General features: G+C 47.8%; 1 protein-coding gene across 1 annotated transcript in view; it reads left to right on the forward strand.

Moving 5' to 3' along the window:
* The window catches only part of ACADSB (acyl-CoA dehydrogenase short/branched chain), a 299,742-nt gene that overhangs the window by 33,722 nt on the left and 242,428 nt on the right, over positions 1 to 23,592 (forward strand). The window contains exon 2 of the mRNA XM_078643996.1: positions 22,487 to 22,649. Coding sequence (XP_078500122.1) covers positions 22,487 to 22,649 — 163 coding nt within the window. The remainder of the gene's footprint in view (positions 1 to 22,486; positions 22,650 to 23,592) is intronic.

Consider the following 23,592-nt stretch of genomic DNA (forward strand, 5'->3'; position numbering starts at 1 on the left):
TTACAAACCGAACCATCAATATTTTCCAACCCCAAGCAGAAGCAAATCCCAAAAACATCCAGTCCAATTCTACGTTTTAGGGCTCCTATGTATTTCAGTGACCATCTATTTTAATTTCAGAATAGCCAACAGCACATATCTAAAAGAAACATTTTCAATAGACTTTTCCAGTGTTTCTTTTAGGAGGGCTAGAGAACCAATTAATATACTCAAGGGATGGGCAAAGTAACATTTGTCAACTGTTCCGAAGAATGTTTCTCTTGCAGAATAAACATTATTCCTAATGCAAATATTAAAGCTGTCAGACATATTATTACAAAAACAATCTTGGCTTTTGGGGACCAGGAGGACCACACAGGGCCATGAGAATTAGGACGGGGAGCCACAAAGGACTGCTCCTCCTCAAAAATGGGACGACTAAAGGGATACATTGCTAACAAAAAGAAGTCCTTGGGAAATTGAAGCCACTGTACAACCAGCCAGAGGGGAGTCTTCTCCCTGTGTCCGTTTGAGCCTCACAGGCAGGCTCTTGTTGTTCCCATGGTGGAGCTGCACAACTCGCAACTCAAGGAAGGAAACAATCATGACCCAGTTTGAGAAGAAAAAGTCTTTCTTTCAGGATAGGGTAATCACCTTCCGGGGCAAATACCCTCAACAATCCTGTCCAGTGTCTCAGGCAGTGCACTAGTTTTCTTCACTTTAATCTAAAAGGTACCAAGTGCCACAGCACCTGAACCTTAAACTCAAGTCCTTCCCTAACACCTGTATTGCTCCGCTGGCGCACTGCTCTTTTGTTGGGGCCACAGATTGTACTCAGTATACCCAGGTATCCCTTGATCAACAAACAAAGGTGCAGACTTGCATTCACTTTGGGACCAGGACTCCGAGGCCTGAAGCAACCTTTGTTTCAAAAGGGTCACCTCAAGCAAAAGTGTCCTTGCCGTCCTTGTCGGTCTGTGACTCTCTCAGCTGGGCATCAAAAACTGGATCCACGACTTCTCCTTTCTGATTTGTGACCCGTCTTTTGCCCAAGACACTGGCAGGGGTACACACTTCACGTTCCAGGTCTTCTGCCTTCACTGAGGTCCTAGTTGCCAGCAACGCCTGTGCTGGTTACCTTCACCTTCGCTTCAAACTGGACTGGTGCTGACTCCCAGGCTGGATCTGATGTCTGGGCTCCTCTGGCAATGGTTGTAGGGCAGCAAATATCTATTGGTGGGCAGAACAAAAGGTCTTTAGACAAGGCGTACAAATAATCTATCAACAGAGAGGATGTTCTCAAAATACTTCCTTAGTCTTGGGGCGCCCCATACATTAGCAAGGCACCCAAGAATCACGTCCATCTATCTGAGAGTAAAAAAACACCCTAGACCCATTGACAAGTATAAAAGGAACCTTTGGTGAACTGGCAAGAGTAATACGTTACATGATTTAATTTGTTACTCCCAATCCCAAGCAGCCAAGGAAGTCTGTGTTCATTTACTAAATTCTGAGGAAAAAAGAAAAACAGTACAGACATACTCTAAATCCTTACATTTGTGTATTTCTATATTATTCATCTGAAGAACCTCAAGAAGGGAAATTCTTAGAGCAAGCATTATTTTGTGCCTCTTGTCTTAACACGCTTGTGTTTCATAAGTCATAACCTTTCACTGCTTGTACAGGACTGCAGACACTTCTAAAATGATTTTTCTTAATAAAAGCACCTACATTTTACACTTAAGGCCATGCTTTCATGTTATAGGGGCGGCGGGAAAATCTAAAACTGCTAATTTAACAGGGATTCTTATTGCATAAAGAACTAAAAGAAAACTTCAACATAGTGGGTACATACATTTCTTCAGCAGAACATGTTGTGACAAACAAACTCCTATAAAACAATATTTTTCTTTAAAAATGTTTGCTGAGGATCACATGGATGTCTTTCCTGCATTCTACTTTTCAGATCCAGACTATGCAACATCATTTTTAAAGGAAAAAAAACCCTATTCACCAGCTCTAATAAAGGCTGTCAGCTTATTTACACAGACTAGCTAATAAAAGACTATCAATGCCCTTGCAGAACTGTATGTAGCATGAGAATAACAAACAATAATGGTGTTATCACCGGAGATTTTTAGAACAAAAACTACCCACATCTAGTTCCTCTTAAAGGTCAAATAAGGGAACCGCAACCTAGACTACTCATCCTTTCATAATTTCATCAGACAGGATGGGCAGTAACATGGCATTTTTAGGTCTCGCTGGTGTTAGCAGCGCATAGCGCTGCTCCAGCGAAAGACCTATTGTCGTGGGTTTCCTGGGAATGGCTGAGAGGGGGTGGTTACGCGCATTACCTCCGCGATTTCACCTCGAGGACGCGCTTCTGCTGGCGGGCTGACTCTCCTGGGCGCTCGCGCTCACACACACGCGCTTACACACACGCACACACGCGCACACACACACGCAGGCACACACACGCAGGCACACACACGCGCACACATACGCATGCACACACACGCGCACACATCCCCTCTCCCACCCCTACACTCACCGGGCTCTTTCCTTGTGTTCCTCTCTCCCTCGGCAGCGGGTCAGGCTCAGCAGCAGGCGGGGCTCTCCACGAGAACGGGAGCCCCGCTAGCTCACACGCCCACTTCCGGCTGGCTTCACAGGAGCACGGGGTAGGCTCCCGTCTGTTTCCTGCCTTTTTTGCGGCCCCGCCCCCGTCCCAACACAGGTTGCCTGGCTTCCTGTTCGAGCTCGGCTGCGGCGGTGAGTTTCGCAATACCTTGCTATTTTATTTAATACAATGCCCGTAATGCTTGTTTTAGAGGTAGTCGTACACTTTCAAATTGTTTTCTCTGGCGAATAGGATTGTTAACATCCTAGTTCGGTCCGGCAGGCATTGTTGGGACATTCCTGTGTACTTTCAGTGTCTCCTAGGTGGAATGTCTTGTTGGGTGGCATTGAGCAAGAACAATCCCATAAATATTAGCACCTCACCAGCTGGCCTGTTTAGCACCTGGGTGTTATACTAAGCAACAGCAGTCTAACGCACTGCCAGCCCACTGAGACGACATCACCATGGTGCAAGATGGCTCCTGCCACCCCTCCACACTTGCCCGACAGACAGCTATGGCACCGAAACTGCTGCTTGTGGGAGATACATGTCATGAAAGGCAGGAAGTGCCCCTGCTACATATAATTGTACTGAAATATACGTTAGTGTTAACGCGTAATTAATAATGTTGCGAATTGTTGCAATAGATTTAACATTCTTTTTCGCACTCAAAGGGCATTAGTTTCTCATTAATACCCCGTCTAGGAAGGAAGCTTGGGAGAAGATATTTCCCCTCTTTTCTTATAAATTGCTGACCAAACAGTAATTATCTAAACTGAATTTATTTTTGAACTAATATTTTTTTGCTTAAAAGTATTTGTTGATTGTATTTTAAAGGGGCATGGTGTTTTTGCACCTTGTTACTCGCTGCCCCCTGCAGGTTTACTGACAATTACTCTGTACCTGGAAATGCTCAAACCCTTAGTGCATTTTATTCTCTATATTACATGCCTGGTCCCATCCTTTTATATCGAAGCTTTTCTACATTTTAGCTGTTATGATTTTTTTATTGTCTAGAGGCATGTATGGTAGCATGCATTTAATGAACTGTGTTTGATGTTTAGTAGGTCACTATGTAGTGCCTTCCTTCCTAAGAAGTCGTCGTGGTGCTGAAATTGTGCAGCAATTAAGGTGGCAACTTTTGTGGCATGGGTGACTAAAGTTATGAGGCAAGGAAATCCAAAATATGTAGCAATCCAGCTAAAGGCAAAGTAGACAGAGGATTCTGTGGCAGCCATTTTCATATTTTGAAACACATAGTTATGCATGTAAAGGTTATCCCGGTGCTATGGAAAATACCAAAGTTTAATAAGAAAGAACATTGCAAGTCATGAGATTATATTCAGAATGTGAATCATCAGTGTTAAATGGGTGTTCCTGCTTGGGAGCATAGGGACAGCATTTTATTAAGACCAAAGACGCACAACAAATGAATCATACTTGTGCTTAATTTACATTCTGTGTTGTTCCGTATAGTATTTCTGAAAGAAATGCCATAAACCATATTAAAAGCAGTACATAATATTGCCTTTGAGAACAATTAAGAATAACACAGCTTCTCTCAGACTCATATTTTTCCTTTCTCAGCTTGTTCCTACCATCTGTATCAAACCGAGGTCGAAGAGAAGGTGACATGCATGTTAGAAAGTCACCCCCTCCCCCACATCTCTTTTCACACTCACACGTGCAAACAACTGCGTAGGTGACACCACACCGACCGACCGTGGGGAAGTACGAGAAAGCAGATGCAGGGGTACTGGGGTAGTCCTTGCATATGGGAGAGTTTAAGATATTGGCATTGTAAATGGTAAAATGCCTTTTATTTATGTTTCGAAAACCTGCAAGCGGAGCATAAACACGCTTTCTGTGCCTTGCTTAGGAGAAGCATGGCTGGCAGTAAAAGAGACGCAGTTACTTCCAGCCTTGCCTTGTCTGCCTCTTGGAGGCTTGCAGTTTTTCAAATCACATAAATAAAAGGCATTGCCATTTACAATGTCAATTGTTCAAACTCTTGGTAATGCGAGACCTATTGCATTGCAAATGCTTGTTTTTATTAATTTTATTAAATCTAACAATTTTAAAACAGTATTGCTGAATAGCCATTTAAATGTCTCATGGCCATTTCCTAGACAGCTTAGACAGGCTCAGAAGAGAGTGAGAAAAAGAGAGAGAAAGCATAAATTTGCTTACCCTTAATTTGCTCAGGAGCTAACCTCCTTCCCCCATTTCGACAGTAGGAAACCTGAAACAGGTTTACCTTCTGTTGAAACTATCTACCCCTAGTTTTGGCAGCTGGGCACAAACAAACTTGTAGGAGGTAAATAGCACATTGAGCTAGCTAGAAAACATTAATAACCAACTACCAATTCCTTTAGCAATTGTACTAGTGTAACATGAGGGCGCATGAATGCAAACTAAATCCCATTACCTCCTTATTGTAGCCCTAACATAGTAATCTTTAAACTAAAAGCTTTAGTGCTATATACATGGCAGAGCTATTCTCTGCATATGACCTAAAAACGCTGCTATCCCTTAATAATGTTATTCAATAGAATAAACCCCACCTGTACATCTCCTATACTTGTATTATATCTCAAGAAAACAGTGTTATTCCCATGTGCTCCTAACAGAATATGCAATATTTTCTTTAGCTTTTGTTACCTAAAACATTACTTATAGTGCTTTACACTACAGTGTGAGAATCAGGATATTTAAGTAATACAAAGAAATCAGTTGATTAAACTACTCTTCAGCATTACAAGCTTTCATAGTGTAATGTAGAAATCACGTACTGTCACAGTGGCTCCCTACGTGGAAATTGCACGTTCAGTAGGGTTGGTCAGTTCTAAAAACAGACTTTGGCCTATGACCCTTAAACCTGTTGTCCCCTGTCTGAGAAGGGTTACGCCATGCGGGCTTTCCAATTCAAAGCAACTATGGAGAATCACAGCTGAAAGGCAGTCCTGTTCCGTACCTGATTGCCAATATATTAAAGGTAGGATAATAACTTCTGCTGGTTTTTTATACTTATTTTCATTTGTGTGCAGTGTGTGTTGTGCTGTCTAGCAGGATAGAGGTCAGCTGTTCGTTCTATACTTACATGTGTGCATTACTGAAGCCTGAGATCAGTTTGAAAGCTGCTCTGAGTGGCAGAACTGCTTTTAAAAAGTAAATTTTGCCCAAATTCGACTTTGGTGCTAGGGGCTCTTAAAAACGGATAACCTACAATGTTTTGGCATAATAGGGACCCCCAGAGTGTCCTCTAGATATCCCAGGAATGGAGGATCAGAAATGTATAAGGTACACCCTTATAAAAAGAGTTTTGTACTCCTGGGTAAAGTGACATTTCACATTTTAGTCCCCACATTGTGGTTAAAATACTGGTAAAATTTCAACTTTGATGCTAGGAGTCATATATTGTTCACAGTAGGAGTATTAGATATTATAAGGATCAAAAACGATTTTTAGTGCAATTATTTTTAATTAAAAAAAAGTCCTCATATAGTCAATTTTTTTTTTTTAAATAATGATCACCAACCCTTTTGATGATTCCACATATAAAAAGCAAGCCTCATTCCTTTCCTATCACATTTAAATGCATTCATTTATAACACTAAGCACAGAAGTTTTACTAAAACATAAAATAGCTTGAGACACTTTTTAAAGGGCGGTAATAATTTAACATCAGAACCACAGTTGTGCTTATGTAAAAAGGCAACAAGAAAGGAAATCCCTACTTTTAATCTTTTTCTCTGTTATCCAAAATAATGAAACTGTCTTTTCTAACTTTTAAGACCAGCAGTCTTTAATGCACGCCTTTATACCATGTGTGCACTAACTTAAGGTCTAGTTGACCCAGCAGTTTTCCTGTGTGGCTTGGGACCAGAAATAGCCATGTGTTATTGACTCAGCTGTGCTCTGACAAGCAGGCGTCAATTTCCACGCCTCTCGCAGGAGAAAAACCTTTTGCTGCATTCTAATGTCCTGAAAAGGTTTGATCTCCATTGTTGTGTCAGACAGCTTCTTCTTCAGTGAGACAGCTTAAACACAGCTGTTTGAAAGCTCTTTTTCTGCTGCTGAAATGTAAGCACTTCACAGTCTATTTAAAACTCAGGCATTTCAAGCCAGTCAAAATCTATTGTTTTGTAATGTCGTGTTTATTTCAGCAAAAAACAATTCACTCAGATGATGTGAATGCCTTTTAATATCTATTACAATGTATCTAAGGAGAATGCTGTAACATTTTGTATTTTAGTCCTAGTTACTGCAAAGCACACAATTTTGTTTTTTCTTCCTTTCTATGAGGCCTATTTTATTCCTATTGAATGTGAATTCTAATTGTATATTTAGCATTGTGGCAATTTGCACACATGTTTAGTTTCTTACTCTTTCAATTTTAATGATAGCGTGGAGCTATTTAGCATATGTTACATAATTAATTTCTGGAATTTTTAATGTAATTTTTTCAATGACATTTGCATAACAAAATGATGACAAAAAAGTACATTGAGCTAATTCCAGACATTTTCAGAAGGGGGGTGATACACTCAGAACACACAACACAGCGTGCTTACTGCTAGCCATTCTTACACAAAGAGCGCAATCGCTACTCACTCACACAAGTACCACAGGTGTCAAACCACAAACCACTTAGACATTCAAACACACAATCAACCCACAAATCAACACTTAGGACAAAACCAAGAGACAGCCCACAGACAGTACTGAAACCAAACCATTTGTAAATACTAATTGTAAGTCATATTTACAAGAAAAGCTCTCAAAAGTAGTCCAAAAGACTGCACCAACACAGCCCAAAGACTGTTCCATGTTGAAGAAGCCAAAATACACCAAATTTGCCAGTTTGGCTGGCAGAACACTCAAAAAGCGCTCTGCATATCACCACTTACGGATGTTACTAAGTGCGCAGATTAGGATCCTTTTTATGTACATATTTAGTTCCATGGTGTACTTAGTCACAATGGAAGAAATACCTTTTGTAATATACCTAAACCTATTTAGGTATCCCCTCTAGGGGGAATCCGCGGAGTACTTTCTAAATCCATATTGGTACCTCCAAGACAGCAACACATTGTACGAAGTGTGCTAAAAACAGGCACGCCAAAAATATTGTAAGATATACAATATTATATACAAAGTAGCCTCACATGAGGGAGACTGCGTCATACAGTACCCTCAGGCCACTGTAGGGAACAGTCTAAGGAGTACAGAGAACAGGGGCATTTTATGGCCAGTTTCTTGCGGAGTTAGCATGAAAACTCAAAAGGAGGCAGTACAAGTGTGTGCACAATTACATATATGGATACATAAGAATTGCTTAGTCAACAGAGTGGGAGGAGGAACTAAACTGCTTATCAGTAAGAATAGCCTGACAGTTACACACTTAGAGCAGATGCATTCTGGCAGCTACAGGTCTTTCTGAGCATGTACACGGCTCTGGAAGAGGTAGAAAGCACATGGCGAGCACATGGCTAACTAAAATGGCTGCAAGAACAAAATGGCTTTGAGGCTCATGCTAACAGCATTTCCTGCCATCTTTAACAGCACCGCTGTACACTACTGCACACCACAATAATGCCCTAAATGCCAATCTACTCTTCACCAATGCACTGTACAACACTCTACTCTGCAGCAGTGGACTTTCTGCCACTGGTCTCTGCTCCTCTGCTATGCCCCATTCTGCTCTGCTCCCCACTCTGCTCTGCACCACTCAACACCACTATATTGCACCCTATGCCAATGCACTCTATGCTACTCTACTGCACTCTAATCTACTGTGCACCACTTCGCTATGACCCTGTTCTCTACGCCACTTCACTCTGCACCTCTCTATTCTATGCCAGTGCACTCGTTCCACTCTACTATGCACCAGTGCACTCTACGCCACTCCACTCTATACCACTCAACATCACTCTATACCGCTCCACCCTACACCACTCCACCCTTCACCACTCTACTCTATGCCACTCCACTCTGCAACATTGCATTCTACTTTAGGGCACTCTGCGCCACTCTATACCACTCCACTCTGCCGTGGACCACTCCACTCTACTCTGGAACAATCTACTCTACACCACTGCACCCTATGCCACTGCACTTCTTTATGCCCTCTACTCCACTCCACATCACTGCAATCAACGCTGCACGACTCTGCTCTTCGTCACTCTACTTTACGCCACTGCGCTCAATGCCACTACACTCTACCGTGCACCACTATACCCCACCCTGCATCTCTGCACTCTACGCTACTCTACTCCACTCCATGCCACTGCAATCTACGCTGCTCCACTCTATGCCACTGCTGTCTACGCTACACCACTCTAAACCACTGCACTCTGCGCAAAATCACTCTACAATACCTTACTCCAAACCAATGTACCTATGCCAACTACTTTGCACCACTTCAATTTTGCCACTGTTCTTTACATTGTACTCTGAGCCGCTGCACTCTATGCCACTGCACTCTACGTCACTCAGTGGTTCCCAAACTTTTGTGACCCGTGGCTCGCTTGACCCATTGGCCAGTCCCCTTGGCTCCCCACTGTTACTGTTTTTAGAGGGTGGGGGTGATGTAAGCCCGGTCTCAGGAGTACTTGCATTTTTCTCCCTGAAAATAATTGGGAAGAATTATGGCATTATAATCATAACCGCAGGGTGTTTTGTATTACTAAAGCGGCGCCTCTAATAAAATATTCCTAATTACACTTCTTTGCCCATGCCTTTTTTAGAGTACCCTCTCAAACTTTTTTATCCCACTTACAGTGCTAGATAGCACCCCATGCATTTAGACCCCATTGCCAAAGTGTTTCTGCGATTGAAGAATATTTGCACGCACTTCCAATTCTAACCATGTCATACGTGCCAACACACCTGTCTCAGCAAGGTGACTCATGATTTATTGAACACCATACAGCTTTCTTTTTGCTGTCTCCTCCCTAAAATTGCCTCCAAATCAATGCAAGTAAAATAAATTCCTCAGATTTTTTTTAAATGTCCCTCTTTCTTGCTTACAAATGTTGTCATTATGCCGCATATGGTGTTTTACATCCCTGAGCTCAAGTAGAAAGCAGACCTGTCTGGAAATGTGTGTGTTCTGGAAGTACCTATGATTCAAGTACAAATGTCAGTACTTAATAATACTGAATGTGTTTAACAGACAGGACAACTGTATTTTCCTGATAACTTGCATTGGTGCATTTGGAAAAAAACAAAACTATTAACAAGTGTAACAAAATAAATCAGGGATCTTCTGCATACTTTGGGAGTGTTGAAATGTGCGGATCCAGTGGTATATGGAGGTCATCTCCCTCGACATGACATCAATTAGGCACTACGTTTACAGCTTTAAACATGCCAGTTACAAATCATCGACATCATGCGTTTAAGTCTAATTGTTTAACTGAAGCCAACAACCCCTTTAACATTAACATGCAGTGCTTGGTGCACGGCTCCCCTTGCCCTAGGGAGCCATGGCGCACAGTTTGGGAACCTGAGCTCTACACCATTGCACTCTATGCCGCTCTATTCTACTCTGCACCACTGTACTCTGCACTCTATACCACTGCACCACTCTACTCTATGCCACTTCACTCTGACACTCTTTGCAACACTGCTCTCTCTGCCACTCTGCTTAGCATCGCTCTACTCTATGCTGCTGTAGTCTACACCAATCCTTTCTAAGCCACTCTAATCTACACCACTGCACTCTGCAATACACAACTCTATTCCACGGCACTCTACGCCAATGCACTCCATTCCGAAACAATCTACCCCATGCCAGTACAGTCTACGACTCTCTATTCCACTCTGCGCTACTCACAGGGCTGGACTGGCCGTAGCAGGTGTTGGGCGTTTCCCCAGTAGGCCAGAAAGGGTGGGGGCCGGTTTTGTACTGGTGGGAGCCGTTTTTGTTTCTGGGCGCAATCGGCTCCCTGTACAAAAGCACATCAGCATTCCTTCAGACACCGCCCCAGGAGGCTAGTCGGACGCAATTGCCAGGGCAGGTTCGCGATCCCAGTACGGCCCTGGCTACTCACCTCGACTCCACTCCATTTTACACCACTACACTCTATGCCACTTAACTCTACACCACTTTACTCAAAACCAGTACATTCTATGCCACTGCACTCTAAGCCAATCAACTCTGCCCACTGCACTCTACGCCATTACACTCTGTCACTTTACTCGGCACCACTCTACGCTACTGCACTCTACATCAATGTACTCTATGCCACTCTTCTCTACACCAATGCACTCTGACTCTACTCTGCAGCACTGCACTCTCTGCCAGTGAACTTTGCAACTCTACTCCCCACCACTCTACTCTATGCAAGTGCACTCTACCCCACTCTAAAATGTACCACTGCACTCTTCACCACTGCAGTCAGCAACACTGCACTCATCACCACTCCAGTCTAGGCCACTCCACTCTGTACTCTTTCAATATACTCTGTGCCACAACCCTGCAGCATTCCACTCTACCCTGTTCCTCTCCACTCCACCACTTCACTCTACACCACTTCACGCTACACCACTTCACTCTACACCACTTCACTCTACTCCACTTCACTCTACTCCACTTCACTTTACTCTGAAACGATCTACTCTATGCCACTGCCCTCTACTTCACACTGCACCTCTTCACTCTATGACACTGCAATGCACCCTACGCCCTTGCACCTACGCCAACTACTTTGCACCACTTCACTTTACGCCACTATACTCTAAAACATTCTACTCTATGCCGCTGCACTCTACACCAATGCATGCTATGTCACTCTGCACCATTTTGCTCTATGTCACTTCACTCTTCGTCACTGCTCTCTACGCCACAGTTCTACTTTGCACCACTGTACTCTACATCAGTGGTTCCCAAACTTTTGACTCCTGAGGACCCCCATTGAGTCACCACTGGAAGCCGGGGACCCCCTCGCAATTTGTATGAGTTAAATTTCAAACATTAAAACAGTAATTCGAAAAAAATACACACGTGTGCACACAAAACAAATACTCAAAGTACTAAGGATTTGGGGGCCAGATGTACGACCATTTCATTTAGCGCCTCGCAATTGGCGACACATTGCGAGTGGCAAATTGCGAGTCGCTAAATGAAATGTACAACAGTGTGTTTAACACTGTTTGGGATTCCCAATGGGGTCGCAAATTGCGAGGTTCATTAATATTAATGAGCCTCTCGCAATTTGCGAGCCCATTAGGAATGCCAGCCCTCCCAGCGATGGTGGCCTGCTGGGCTCTGCAGGCCACCATGTCTCGGACTGCTTTGAAATAAAGCAGTTTAAAAAAAAAATGCAGCCTGTTTACCATGCATTTAAAAAAAAAGAAAATTAAACGTTTTCGTTTCATTTTCTAAGGGCAGGCAGAGGTCCCTGGGACCACTGCCTACCCTTAAAAAATAATTTTGCATGCATTCGCAAAGGGGAAGGGGTCCCCTGGGGACCCCTTCCCATTTGTGAATGCATTACCATCTACTTGAAGTAGGTGGTAATTGTGACTGTTTTGCGACCGCAAAACATTTTTACGTGGTTTTGATACTCGCTATTTGGAGGTCGCAAAACATTTTTACATGGTTTTGAGACTCGCTATTTGGAAGGGAATGCCCCTTCCAAATAGCAAGTGGCAAGTTAGAGAGTCGCAAACAAATTGCGACTAGCGAAATAGGCTATGTACATGGCCCAATAGGTTTTTGCATGGGCAAACGGGTTTGCGAACCCGTCTGCGCATATAAAAACAGATCGTACATCTGGCCCTTAGTATTTTATATTGAAGTAATAGCCACTCTGTCACATGTATTTCATTTGTTTTGTAGCATCTCTCATACCATTGTAGGAAGTCAGAGCACTTTACATCACACACATATAGAGACATTGAATCATACATGTAAATCAGTGTGTATATAAAATGTTTAAAGAGTGCTTGGTCTTTAAAAGCACAAGCTCAGGATTCAGAGCATAACACAGTGGCTAGCATTGACTTTAACATTAAAAATGTATTTCCACCCAAATATATCTTTTTAGCACTATCAGGATAATGAATAACTGGGACAAAATATAAGTTACTAACTGGTACCAAGCAGTTTGCAAGCAGCTCTTTGATGACAGTTTATAGGTCCCTCTGCTAGATTACGATTGTCACTTATGAAGTGCACAGTAATAAAGGAATCTCTGTGACAAAAGCAGTAACCACGAACCTAGGCACATAAAATGCTGCTTATTAAGATGCATGTTACACGTTCCTCGCAGTAGGCACATTACCCCTCTGCTACATTAGTTAAATCAAAGCTGCCACTGAACAAAACTCTCCTGCTCTCCAGCAGGTACATTAATCACTGGCATTCTCTTGACACTTTTATTGTTGCTGGAAAACTGCTAATTATACAAGAAATGTTTTTGTGCTTTTAAAACTGTTGCCTACGGACCCCCTGGGAATGTGTATCGGCCCCCTGGGGGTCCGCGGACCACAGTTTGGGAAACACTGCTCTACATCACTGCTCTACGCACCGCTCTACTCCTCACAACTCTACACCACTGTACGACCCTGGACCCTATGACCCTGCTCTCTGACATTCTACTCTGCAGGACTGCACTCTGCCACTACACTCTACTCTACACCTCTCAACTCCACTCCACAGCTCTGCACCCTACAGCTCTACGCTCTATGCCACTGCACTTTACCCCACTTTACACCTCTGCATTCTACCTTGCTCAACTCCACTAAACTCTGCAACATTCCATGCCATTGCATTCTACGCCACTGCAATCTGCTCTGCACCACTCTACTCTATGAAACTGCACTGTACACTAGTCTACGTCACTTGACTCTGTGTCAATGCACTCTACGGCAGTCTATTCTGCACCACTATTCTTCACACTAATGCACACTATTCGGCTGTCCGACACTCCACTCTACAAAACTGTTCTCCATTGAACTCTGCTACACTGACACTCTACTCCACTTGATGCCACTCTACGACATTCCACGCCCCTCCATGCCACTTTACTCTACTCTATTCTATGACACACTACTCCACTCCACTCTGACAATCTACTCTGCACCACACCACTTTACTCTACAACACTCTACTCCACACCCTCTATCCTGTTCTACTCCACTCCACCACAGCATGCCACTCCACAACACTTTACTCAGCTCTGACACTGGCCTCCCCTCTATGCTACACAACTCTACGCCCTTCCACTCTGACACTCTGCTCCCTCCATGACGCTCCACCCTACTCCATGACACACTACTCCTCTACACTCTACTCTACTGTACGACTCTATAACACTCCACTCTATTCCAATTTACAACACTCCACTCCATGCCACCCTCATTCACCCCACTAACTTGTAGTCCTGCTGAACAGCAGCCACTCTGGTGTGCAAAATTGCTAGATCATATTAGCAAAGCCAGTAGCTCTTGTATAGGCGAGACCTCTTGGCTCTGCAAGTTCCTGTTTGGAGTTGTGGGTCAAACATGGATGGACTGTATTTATGGCCTTCATGATTTCAAATGTCAACTATATTTTGTTAGCTTTCATATGAGCAGAGTCTTTTGTAACACATTATCAAGGACATGGCCATTGTTGCATAAGCTTCCTATACCCTTAGCATGTAGGACTGATTGGCAGTCTTTCTGTGGCACAGTAACTGATGTTAGGTTTCATTATGTCATCAACTAGAATGTTCCACCAGTGTACACTTTTGCTATGTCCAGATACTCTTCTGTCTCATGCAGTGCTTAATTTGAGCCAGTGGTTGCAGGTGGGGCCTATTGGCATACGTGTTTGGGGACTGGCGCTTATTTTTCATCAACAGACTGATCCAATACAAGAGAGAAAAACACAGGAGGGAAGGAAAGAAGAGATTTAGCCTTATGGCTAAAGCGGTCAACCTAGAAGCTGGGGAACCTAGTTTGAGTCTCGGCAGGGACGCTCAACATCCTGCGAGTCTGGGCATATCACTTAATCTCTCTGTGCTTAACAAAAATGAATGTGTCCATCTGTAACAATACTGGTGCTCATGTAAAGCGCTCTGATACCTGGTATCTTTGGGTCGAGTTTGTGCTATGAATAAACTCTGGAAAAAACAAGCATTGGCATAGCCAATATGTCTCGCCTTTGGGACCTTATAAGTTTTAGTTATCCAGCACAATATCCTTGGTGCAACAACATCAAGTGTTGCATGGCTAAACTCTTATAAGGTCCCAAATGAGACCTATTGGCTATGCCAATGCTTATTTTGAGCGAGTGGTTCGAGCAGGTATGCCACTGAGGTAGAGATGCTGCGAGTGCTTTTACAGGAGTTCCTGTGACATTGCGCCTCTTTAAAATGTATCTTGGGTCTGGTGTAATACTTCTAGCCACTATTTGTGTCTTCTCTCTCCCAATGCATCCTCAAATGTCCCATGAACAGCCGGGGTTGACACTCCTATTACCCTTGCCCTCCAGTGACACTTTACCTGTCAAGGGTGGTGGTGGTGGACGTGGTGGTGGTGGACGTGGTGGTGGTGGTGGACATGGTGGTGGTGGACTTCGTGGTGGTTGTGGACTTGGTGGTGATGGGCGTGGTGGTGATGGATGTGGTGGTGGACGGGGTGGTGGTGGACCTGGTGGTGGTGGTGGTGGACATGGTGGTGGTGGTGGACATGGTGGTGGTGGTGGACATGGTGTGGGGGTGGACATGGTGTGGGGGTGGACATGTTGCTGGTGGTGGACAGGGTGGTGGTGGACAGGGTGGTGGTGGACGTGGTGGTGGTGGACGTGGTGGTGGTGGACGTGGTAGTGGTGGACGTGGTGGTGGTGGACGTGGTGGTGGTGGACGTGGTGGTGGTGGACGAGGTGGTGGTGGACGTGGTGGTGGTGGATGTGGTGGTGGTGGATGTGGTGGTGGTGGACGTGGTGGTGGTGGACGTGGTGGTGGTGGACGTGGTGGTGGACATGGTGGTGGTTGTGGACTTGGTGGTGGTGGACGTGGTGGTGGATGTAGTGGACGTGGTGGTGGTGGACGTGGTGGTGGTGGACGTGGTGGTGGTGGACGTGGTGGTGGTGGACGTGGTGGTGGTGGACGTGGTGGTGGTGGACATGGTGGTGGTGGTGGACATGGTTGTGGTGGACATGGTGGTGGTGGTGGACATGGTGGTGGTGGTGGACATGGTGGTGGTTGTGGTGGTGGACATGGTGGTGGACGTCGACGTGGGAGTGTTGGACGCCGTGGTGGAGGACGTGGTGGTGGACGTGGTGGTGATGGTGGACGTGGTGGTGGTGGACATGGTGGTGGACGTGGTGGTGGACGTAGTGATCGTGGTGCTGGTGTGGACGTGGTGGTGGACATGGTGGTGGTGGACGTGGTGGATGCGGTGGTGGTTGATGTGGTGCTGGACGTGGGGGTGCTGGACGTGGGGGTGCTGGATGGGGTGGTGCTGGACGGGGTGGTGCTGGACGTGGTGGTGGTGAACGTGGTGGGTATGGTGGTGGTGGCGGTGGACGTTGTGGCGGTGGACATGGTGGTGGTGGACATGGTGGTGTTGAACATGGTGGTGGAGGTGGTGGACGTGGTGGTGGTGTTGGAGGTGGTGGACATGGTGGTGGTGTTGGTTGTGGTGGTGGTGTACGTGGTGGTGGTGGATGTGTTGGTTGTGGACGTGGTGGTGGTGAAGGTGGTGGACATGGACGTGGTGGAGGTGGACGTGGTGATGGAGGTGGTGGTGGTGAACGTGATGGTAGACGTGGTGGTGGATGTGGTGGTGGTAGTGGATGTGGTGGACGTGGTGGACATGGTGGTGGTGGACGTTGTGTTTGTGGTGGACGTGGTGGTGGTGGACATGCTGGTTGTGAACGTGGTGGTGGTGGATGTGGTGGTGGACATGGTGGTGGACTTGGTGGTGGGTGTGGCGGTGGATGTGGTGGCGGTGGACATGGTGGTGGTGGACATGGTGGTGGATGTGGTGGTGGTGTTGGAAGTGGTGGTGGTTGTGGTGGTGTTGCTGGACGTGGTGGTATTGGTGGATGTGGTGGTGGTGGTGGACGTGGACTTGGTGGTAGATGTGGTGGTGTTGGTTGTGGTGGTATTGGTGGATGTGGTGGTGGTGGTGGACGTGGTGGTGGACGTGGACATGGTGGTGGATGTGGACATGGTGGTGGATGTGGTGGTGGTGGTGTTGATTGTGGTGGTGTTGATTGTGGTGGTGTTGGTTGTGGTGGTGGTGGAAGTGGTGGTGGTGGACGTGGTGGTGGTGGTGGACGTGTTGGTTATGGTGGTGGTGGACGTGGTGGTGGTGGTGGATGTGGTGGTGGCGGACGTGGTGGTGGTGGGGGATGTGGTGGTGGATGTGGTGGACGTGGTGGTGGAGTACGTGTTGGTGGTAGACGTGGTGTTGGACATGGTCGTGAACGTGGTAGTGGTGTTGGACATGGTGGTGGTGGACGTGGTGGTGGTGGACGTGGTGGTGGTGGTGGACGTGGTGGTGGTGGTGGACGAGGTGGTGGTGGACGTGGTGGTGGTGGACATGGTGGTGATGGACGTGGTGGTGGTAGACGTGGTGGTGGACGTGCTGGTGGTGGAGGATGTGGTGGCGGACGTGGTGGTGGTGGTGGATGTGGTGGCGGTGGACATGGTGCTGGTAGTGGATGTGGTGGACATGGTGGTGGTAGACGTGGTGGTGGACATGGTTGTGAACGTGGTGGTGGTGGTGGACGTGGTGGTGGTGGACGTGGTGGTGGTGGGCGTGGTGGTGGTGGACGTGGTGGTGGTGGACGTGGTAGTAGTGGACGTGGTGGTGGTGGACGTGGTGGTGGGGGACTTGGTGGTGGGTGTGGCGGTGGATGTGGTGGAGTTGGACATGGTGGTGGTGGACATGGTGGTGAACATGGTGGTGGTGTTGGAAGTGGTGGTGTTGTGGTGGTGTTGCTGGCCGTGGAGGTGGACATGGAGGTGGATGTGGTGGTGTTGGTTGTGGTGGATGTGGTGGTGGACATGGTGGTGGACGTGGACATGGTGGTGGTTGTGGTGGTGTTGGTTGTGGTGGTGGTGGACGTTGTGGTGGTGGACGTGGTAGTGGTGGACGTGGTGGTGGACGTGTTGGTTGTGGTCGTGGTGGTGGTGGTGGTGAATGTGGTGGTGGCGGCGTGGTGGTGGTGGGGGATGTGGTGGTGGATGTGGTGGACGTGGTGGTGGTGGACGTGGTGGTGGAGTACGTGTTGGTGGTAAACGTGGTGGTGGACATGGTCGTGAACGTGGTAGTGGTGTTGGACATGGTGGTTGTGGACGTGGTGGTGGATGTGGTGGTGGTGGACGTGGTGGTGGATGTGGTGGTGGTGGACATGGTGGTGGTGGACGTGGTGGACGTGGTGGTGGTGCTGGAAGTGGTGGTGGATGTGGTGGTGTTGGTTGTGGTGGTATTGGTGGATGTGGTGGACGTGGTGGTGGATGTGGTGGTGTTGGTTGTGGTGTTGGTGGACATGGTGGTGTGGACGTGGTGGTGGACGTGTTGGTTATGGTGGTGGTGGACGTGGTGGTGGTGGACGTGGTGGTGGCGGATGTGGTGGTGGTGGGAGATGTGGTGGTGGTGGATGTGGTGGTGGACATGGTCGTGAACGTGGTACTGGTGTTGGAAGTGGTGGTGGTTGTGGTGGTGTTGCTGGATGTGGTGGTATTGGTGGATGTGGTGGTGGTGGTGGACGTGGACATGGTGGTAGATGTGGTGGTGTTGGTTGTGGTGGTATTGGTGGATGTGGTGGTGGTGGTGGACGTGGTGGTGGACGTGGACATGGTGGTGGATGTGGTGGTGTTGATTGTGGTGGTGTTGATTGTGGTGGTGTTGGTTGTGGTGGTGGTGGAAGTGGTGGTGGTGGACGTGGTGGTGGTGGTGGACGTGTTGGTCATGGTGGTGGTGGACGTGGTGGTGGTGGACGTGGTGGTGGACGTGGATGTGGTGGTGGCGGACGTGGTGGTGGTGGGGGCTGTGGTGGTGGATGTGGTGGACGTGGTGGTGGAGTACGTGTTGGTGGTAGACGCGGTGTTGGACATGGTGGTGAACGTGGTAGTGGTGTTGGACATGGTGGTTGTGGACGTGGTGGTGGTGGACGTGGTGGTTGTGGACGTGGTGGTGGTGGACATGGTGGTGGACGTTATGGTGGTGGTGGACGAGGTGGTGGTGGACGAGGTGGTGGTGGACGAGGTGGTGGTGGACGTGGTGGTGATGGACGTGGTGGTGGTAGACGTGCTGGTGGTGGAGGATGTGGTGGCGGACGTGGTGGTGGTGAATGTGGTGGCGGTGGACATGGTGCTGGTGGACATGGTGCTGGTAGTGGATGTGGTGGACATGGTGGTGGTAGACGTGGTGGTGGACATGGTTGTGAACGTGGTGGTGGTGGTGGACGTGGTGGTGATGGACGTGGTGGTGGTGGGCGTGGTGGTGGTGGACGTGGTGGTGGTGGACGGGGTGGTGGTGGACGTGGTGGTGGTGGACGTGGTAGTAGTGGACGTGGTGGTGGTGGACGTGGTGGTGGGGGACTTGGTGGTGGGTGTGGCGGTAGATGTGGTGGCGGTGGACATGGTGGTGGTGGACATGGTGGTGAACGTGGTGGTGGTGTTGAAAGTGGTTGTGGTTGTGTTGCTGGACGTGGTGGTATTGGTGGATGTGGTGGTGGTGGTGGACATGGTGGTGGTGGACATGGTGGTGGTGTTGAAAGTGGTTGTGGTTGTGTTGCTGGACGTGGTGGTATTGGTGGATGTGGTGGTGGTGGTGGACATGGTGGTGGATGTGGTGGTGTTGGTTGTGGTGGTATTGGTGGATGTGGTGGTGGTGGTGGACGTGGTGGTGGACGTGGACATGGTGGTGTTGGTTGTGGTGGTGTTGGTTGTGGTGGTGGTGGACGTGGTAGTGGTGGACGTGGTGGTGGATGTGGTGGCAGTGGACATGATGCTGGTAGTGGATGTGGTGGACATGGTGGTGGTAGACGTGGTGGTGGACATGGTCGTGAACGTGGTGGTGGTGGTGGTGGACGTGGTGGTGGACATGGTGGTGGTGGACGTGATGGTGGATGTGGTGGTGGACGTGATGGTGGATGTGGTGGTGGGCGTGGTGGTGGTGGATGTGGTGGTGGTGGACGTGGTGGTGGTGGACGTGGTAGTAGTGGACGTGGTGGTGGTGGATGTGGTGGTGGGTGACTTGGTGGTGGGTGTGGCGGTGGATGTGGTGGAGTTGGACATGGTGGTGGTGGACATGGTGGTGAACGTGGTGGTGGTGTTGGAAGTGGTGGTGGTTGTGGTGGTGTTGCTGGCCGTGGAGGTGGACATGGAGGTGGATGTGGTGGTGTTGGTTGTGGTGGATGTGGTGGTGGTGGTGGACATGGTGGTGGACGTGGACATGGTGGTGGTTGTGGTGGTGTTGGTTGTGGTGGTGGTGGACGTTGTGGTGGTGGACGTGGTAGTGGTGGACGTGGTGGTGGACGTGTTGGTGGTGGTGGTGGTGGTGGTGGATGTGGTGGCGGCGTGGTGGTGGTGGGGGATGTGGTGGTGGATGTGGTGGACGTGGTGGTGGTGGACGTGGTGGTGGAGTACGTGTTGGTGGTAAACGTGGTGGTGGACATGGTCGTGAACGTGGTAGTGGTGTTGGACATGGTGGTTGTGGACGTGGTGGATGTGGTGGTGGTGGACTTGGTGTTGGATGTGGTGGTGGTGGTGGACATGATGGTGGTGGATGTGGTGGACGTGGTGGTGGTGCTGGAAGTGGTGGTGGTTGTGGTGGTGTTGCTGGACGTGGTGGTATTGGTGGATGTGGTGGTGGACGTGGACATGGTGGTGGATGTGGTGGTGTTGGTTGTGGTGGTATTGGTGGATGTGGTGGACGTGGTGGTGGACGTGGATATGGTGGTGGATGTGGTGGTGTTGGTTGTGGTGGTGGTGGATGTGGTGGTGTGGATGTGGTGGTGGACGTGTTGGTTATGGTGGTGGTGGACGTGGTGGTGGTGGACCTGGTGGTGGACGTTGTGGTGGATGTGGTGGCGGACGTGGTGGTGGGGGGAGATGTGGTGGAGGATGTGGTGGTGGTGGATGTGGTGGTGGACATGGTCGTGAACGTGGTACTGGTGTTGGACATGGTGGTTGTGGACGTGGTGGTGGATGTAGTGGTAGTGGTGGACATGGTGGTGATAGACGTGGTGGTGGTAGACGTGGTGGTGGACATGGTGGTGGACGTGCTGGTGGTGGTGGACGTGGTGGTGGACGTGCTGGTGGTGGTGGATGTGGGGGCAGACGTGGTGGTGGTGGATGTGGTGGCGGTGGACAAGGTGCTGGTAGTGGATGTGGTGGACATGGTGGTGGTAGACGTGGTGGTGGACATGGTCGTGAATGTGGTGGTGGTGGACATGGTGGTGGACGTGGTGGTGGTGGACGTGGTGGTGGTGGACGTGGTGGTGGTGGACGTGGTGGTGGACGTGGTGGTAGTGGACGTGGTGGTGGTGGACGTGGTGGTAGTGGTGGACGTGGTGGTAGTGGTGGATGTGGTGGTAGTGGTGGATGTGGTGGTGTTGGTGGTGGTAGTGGTGGACGTGGTGGAAGTGGTGGACGTGATGGACATGGCGGTGAGCCTGGTGGTGGAGGACGTGGTAGACGTAGTAGACGTGGTGGACGTGGTGGTGGTGGTTGGGATGAAAGAATAGGGTTATAGATTTGTTGAAAGAGTTCTGTTTCTAAGTGCGCTGTTGGCGCCCAGACTAACCATCAGAGGCTGCTCGGGATTGATTATGGATTGTTATGTTGCTGGTATCACTGAGCGCCGATTAAATGGCTTCCCGCGATCCCGTATGGCCACTGTGAGTGATTTTGTTTCCTGGATGTATATCACGCTGTATATACGAACTGTGTTTACTGGTGCTTTTCTGCCTCTTTCAGGCGGATTGCTACAATTGGTCAAGAACCATGTGACGTTCGTAGTAAAGGTACGGGTACGTGCCAAACTACAAAACGACTATTTTTGAACCCAGTGACTTCCAAAATCTACAGAGCCAGTCCATGTGTAACGTAACTGGCTCTCATGTAAAGTGTTCCAATGTAAGATAACTGGTACTCGTGTAAAGCACATTATTAAATGACACCCACAAGTAAACGCACAGCCCACACGCAAACAAAGGTAAAAGTAAAAGTGCCAATAGTCATAATGAAACCCACTGCGTTCTGCCGCCAGTAAAAGATCCAGATCCGGAGGGCGGGCCAAAAGTGGACAGGGTGGCAACCAGAAGGGATTAAAATACCTCCGGTGCAATCATTGGACCCACTTTTGCATAATTTGTGACGCCAAACGAATGAAAACTGCAGGCGAAGCAGAAACAGAACTTCGGAATCTAGAATGATTCCAGGTAGCTCTCGAATGCCGAGAGCAGCGCATGCACGCTGCTATAACCAGCCGAGACCTAAAAAAGGAGGAAGAGAATAACAGTGGCCAGCGGTGAAAGTAGGGATGAAAATGAACAGGCCAGTGTGAAATAAAGATGCATAGAGTATCTAGTGGTGCATTAAAAAGTCATTAGGTGGAATCAAGACTACACAACCTTCGTATTCTGCATGCTGATGGTGCCAACAACTGGTTTCTGAGCAAAATCTTGGGCCTCTGCACTTATTGTTCAACAAATTAAGCACTGGCTAATTTCTTTGTATCCCGGTTCTTCTATGCCTGTCTAGACTGTAAGCCTCTCCCTTGCAAAACATGTGAATGAATGGCACTTTCTGTGCCTCTGATCGTTTGGGTGAAATGACCTGGGTTCTAAAATTACGGTAAATTCTGCACACTCACCATCTAATCGTGTGTTTGGAACCCACGTTTATTGCTCCCTTTTCTCCTTTGCAGACCTTGAAAAGATATATTCCTCGCTGGGATAGCACGTCGGGAACTGCATCCTATCTCTCCAAGTGCTCTTCATCAGAAGCCGCAGCTGATGCCTACAGAAATGTATCTACATTCGCCCCCCTAGAAACATTCACTGAGGAAGAAACTATGATGAGGGTCATGGGTAAGTATATACTGCCTGTCTTGTTTTATATTGACAACCAAGAGAATTTACAGTTATGAGCTAATACAGAAAATAGACGAGTAAAAAAAACATCACAATGAAATCAAACTTCTTAAAAATCACACCTGCAGCAAACTCAGTAGGGTGTTTTTATTCACAGTTCTCGTGAATTTGTTAAAGCAAGCCCCAGCATTTTTCCCTCTTCTCTGATGCACTCCATGAGTGAAACCAGTCTCTCCGGAGATAATGAATAACCCTAGTTCGGATTTGGCAAAGCTGCTCCAAGTAATCGCCTTCAATCAGAGTATTGTACCATAGGTTATGCACTGAGGACACATCAGCCACATTCTCCTAGTAATGTACAGACGTCCACTATTCTTGCTACAAAGCAAACAGCGGAGAGATGCTGCGCTTCTTGTCCGAGTGAAGCAAACCTGAAAATACGTGCACTACGATGACTATTCATTTGTCAAATACAGATGATAAACAGGACAATCTGCGCTCAGTAGTTATGAGAAAGGAGTCAAGAGAGGACAAGTAGAAATCACATGCAGGTCTGTGCCTCCTGTGCCACAGCAAGGACTTGAGAGGTGTCCCACCTTCTCTATAGCGGCAATAAAGAGACAGGCACATAAGAGTATAATGACAATATTGTGAGAGTTTCCTTTTCAATATATAAGCAAATGTTGATACGTAAGCACATTATTAATACATTCTTGTGATTTAGCAGCGTGTTAATTCACATCGTGCTGGAGTGCGGGGCTTGAGACTACAAAAACCTATGGTTAGGCAAGTATCCGGTTTTCCATATAATTTTTAGTGTTGTAGAGATATCCTCTGTTCCATTTTTAGGTCTCGCGTGGCGTACTGCGCACATGCGCAGTCGAGTTCGCAAGATTTTATGTTTTAGAGTGTACTTCACTAGCGAGGATTAAACCCCGCC

This window comes from Lissotriton helveticus, chromosome 5_1, assembly GCF_964261635.1.
Source record: "Lissotriton helveticus chromosome 5_1, aLisHel1.1, whole genome shotgun sequence".
In the NCBI taxonomy this organism is placed as follows: Eukaryota; Metazoa; Chordata; class Amphibia; order Caudata; family Salamandridae; genus Lissotriton; species Lissotriton helveticus.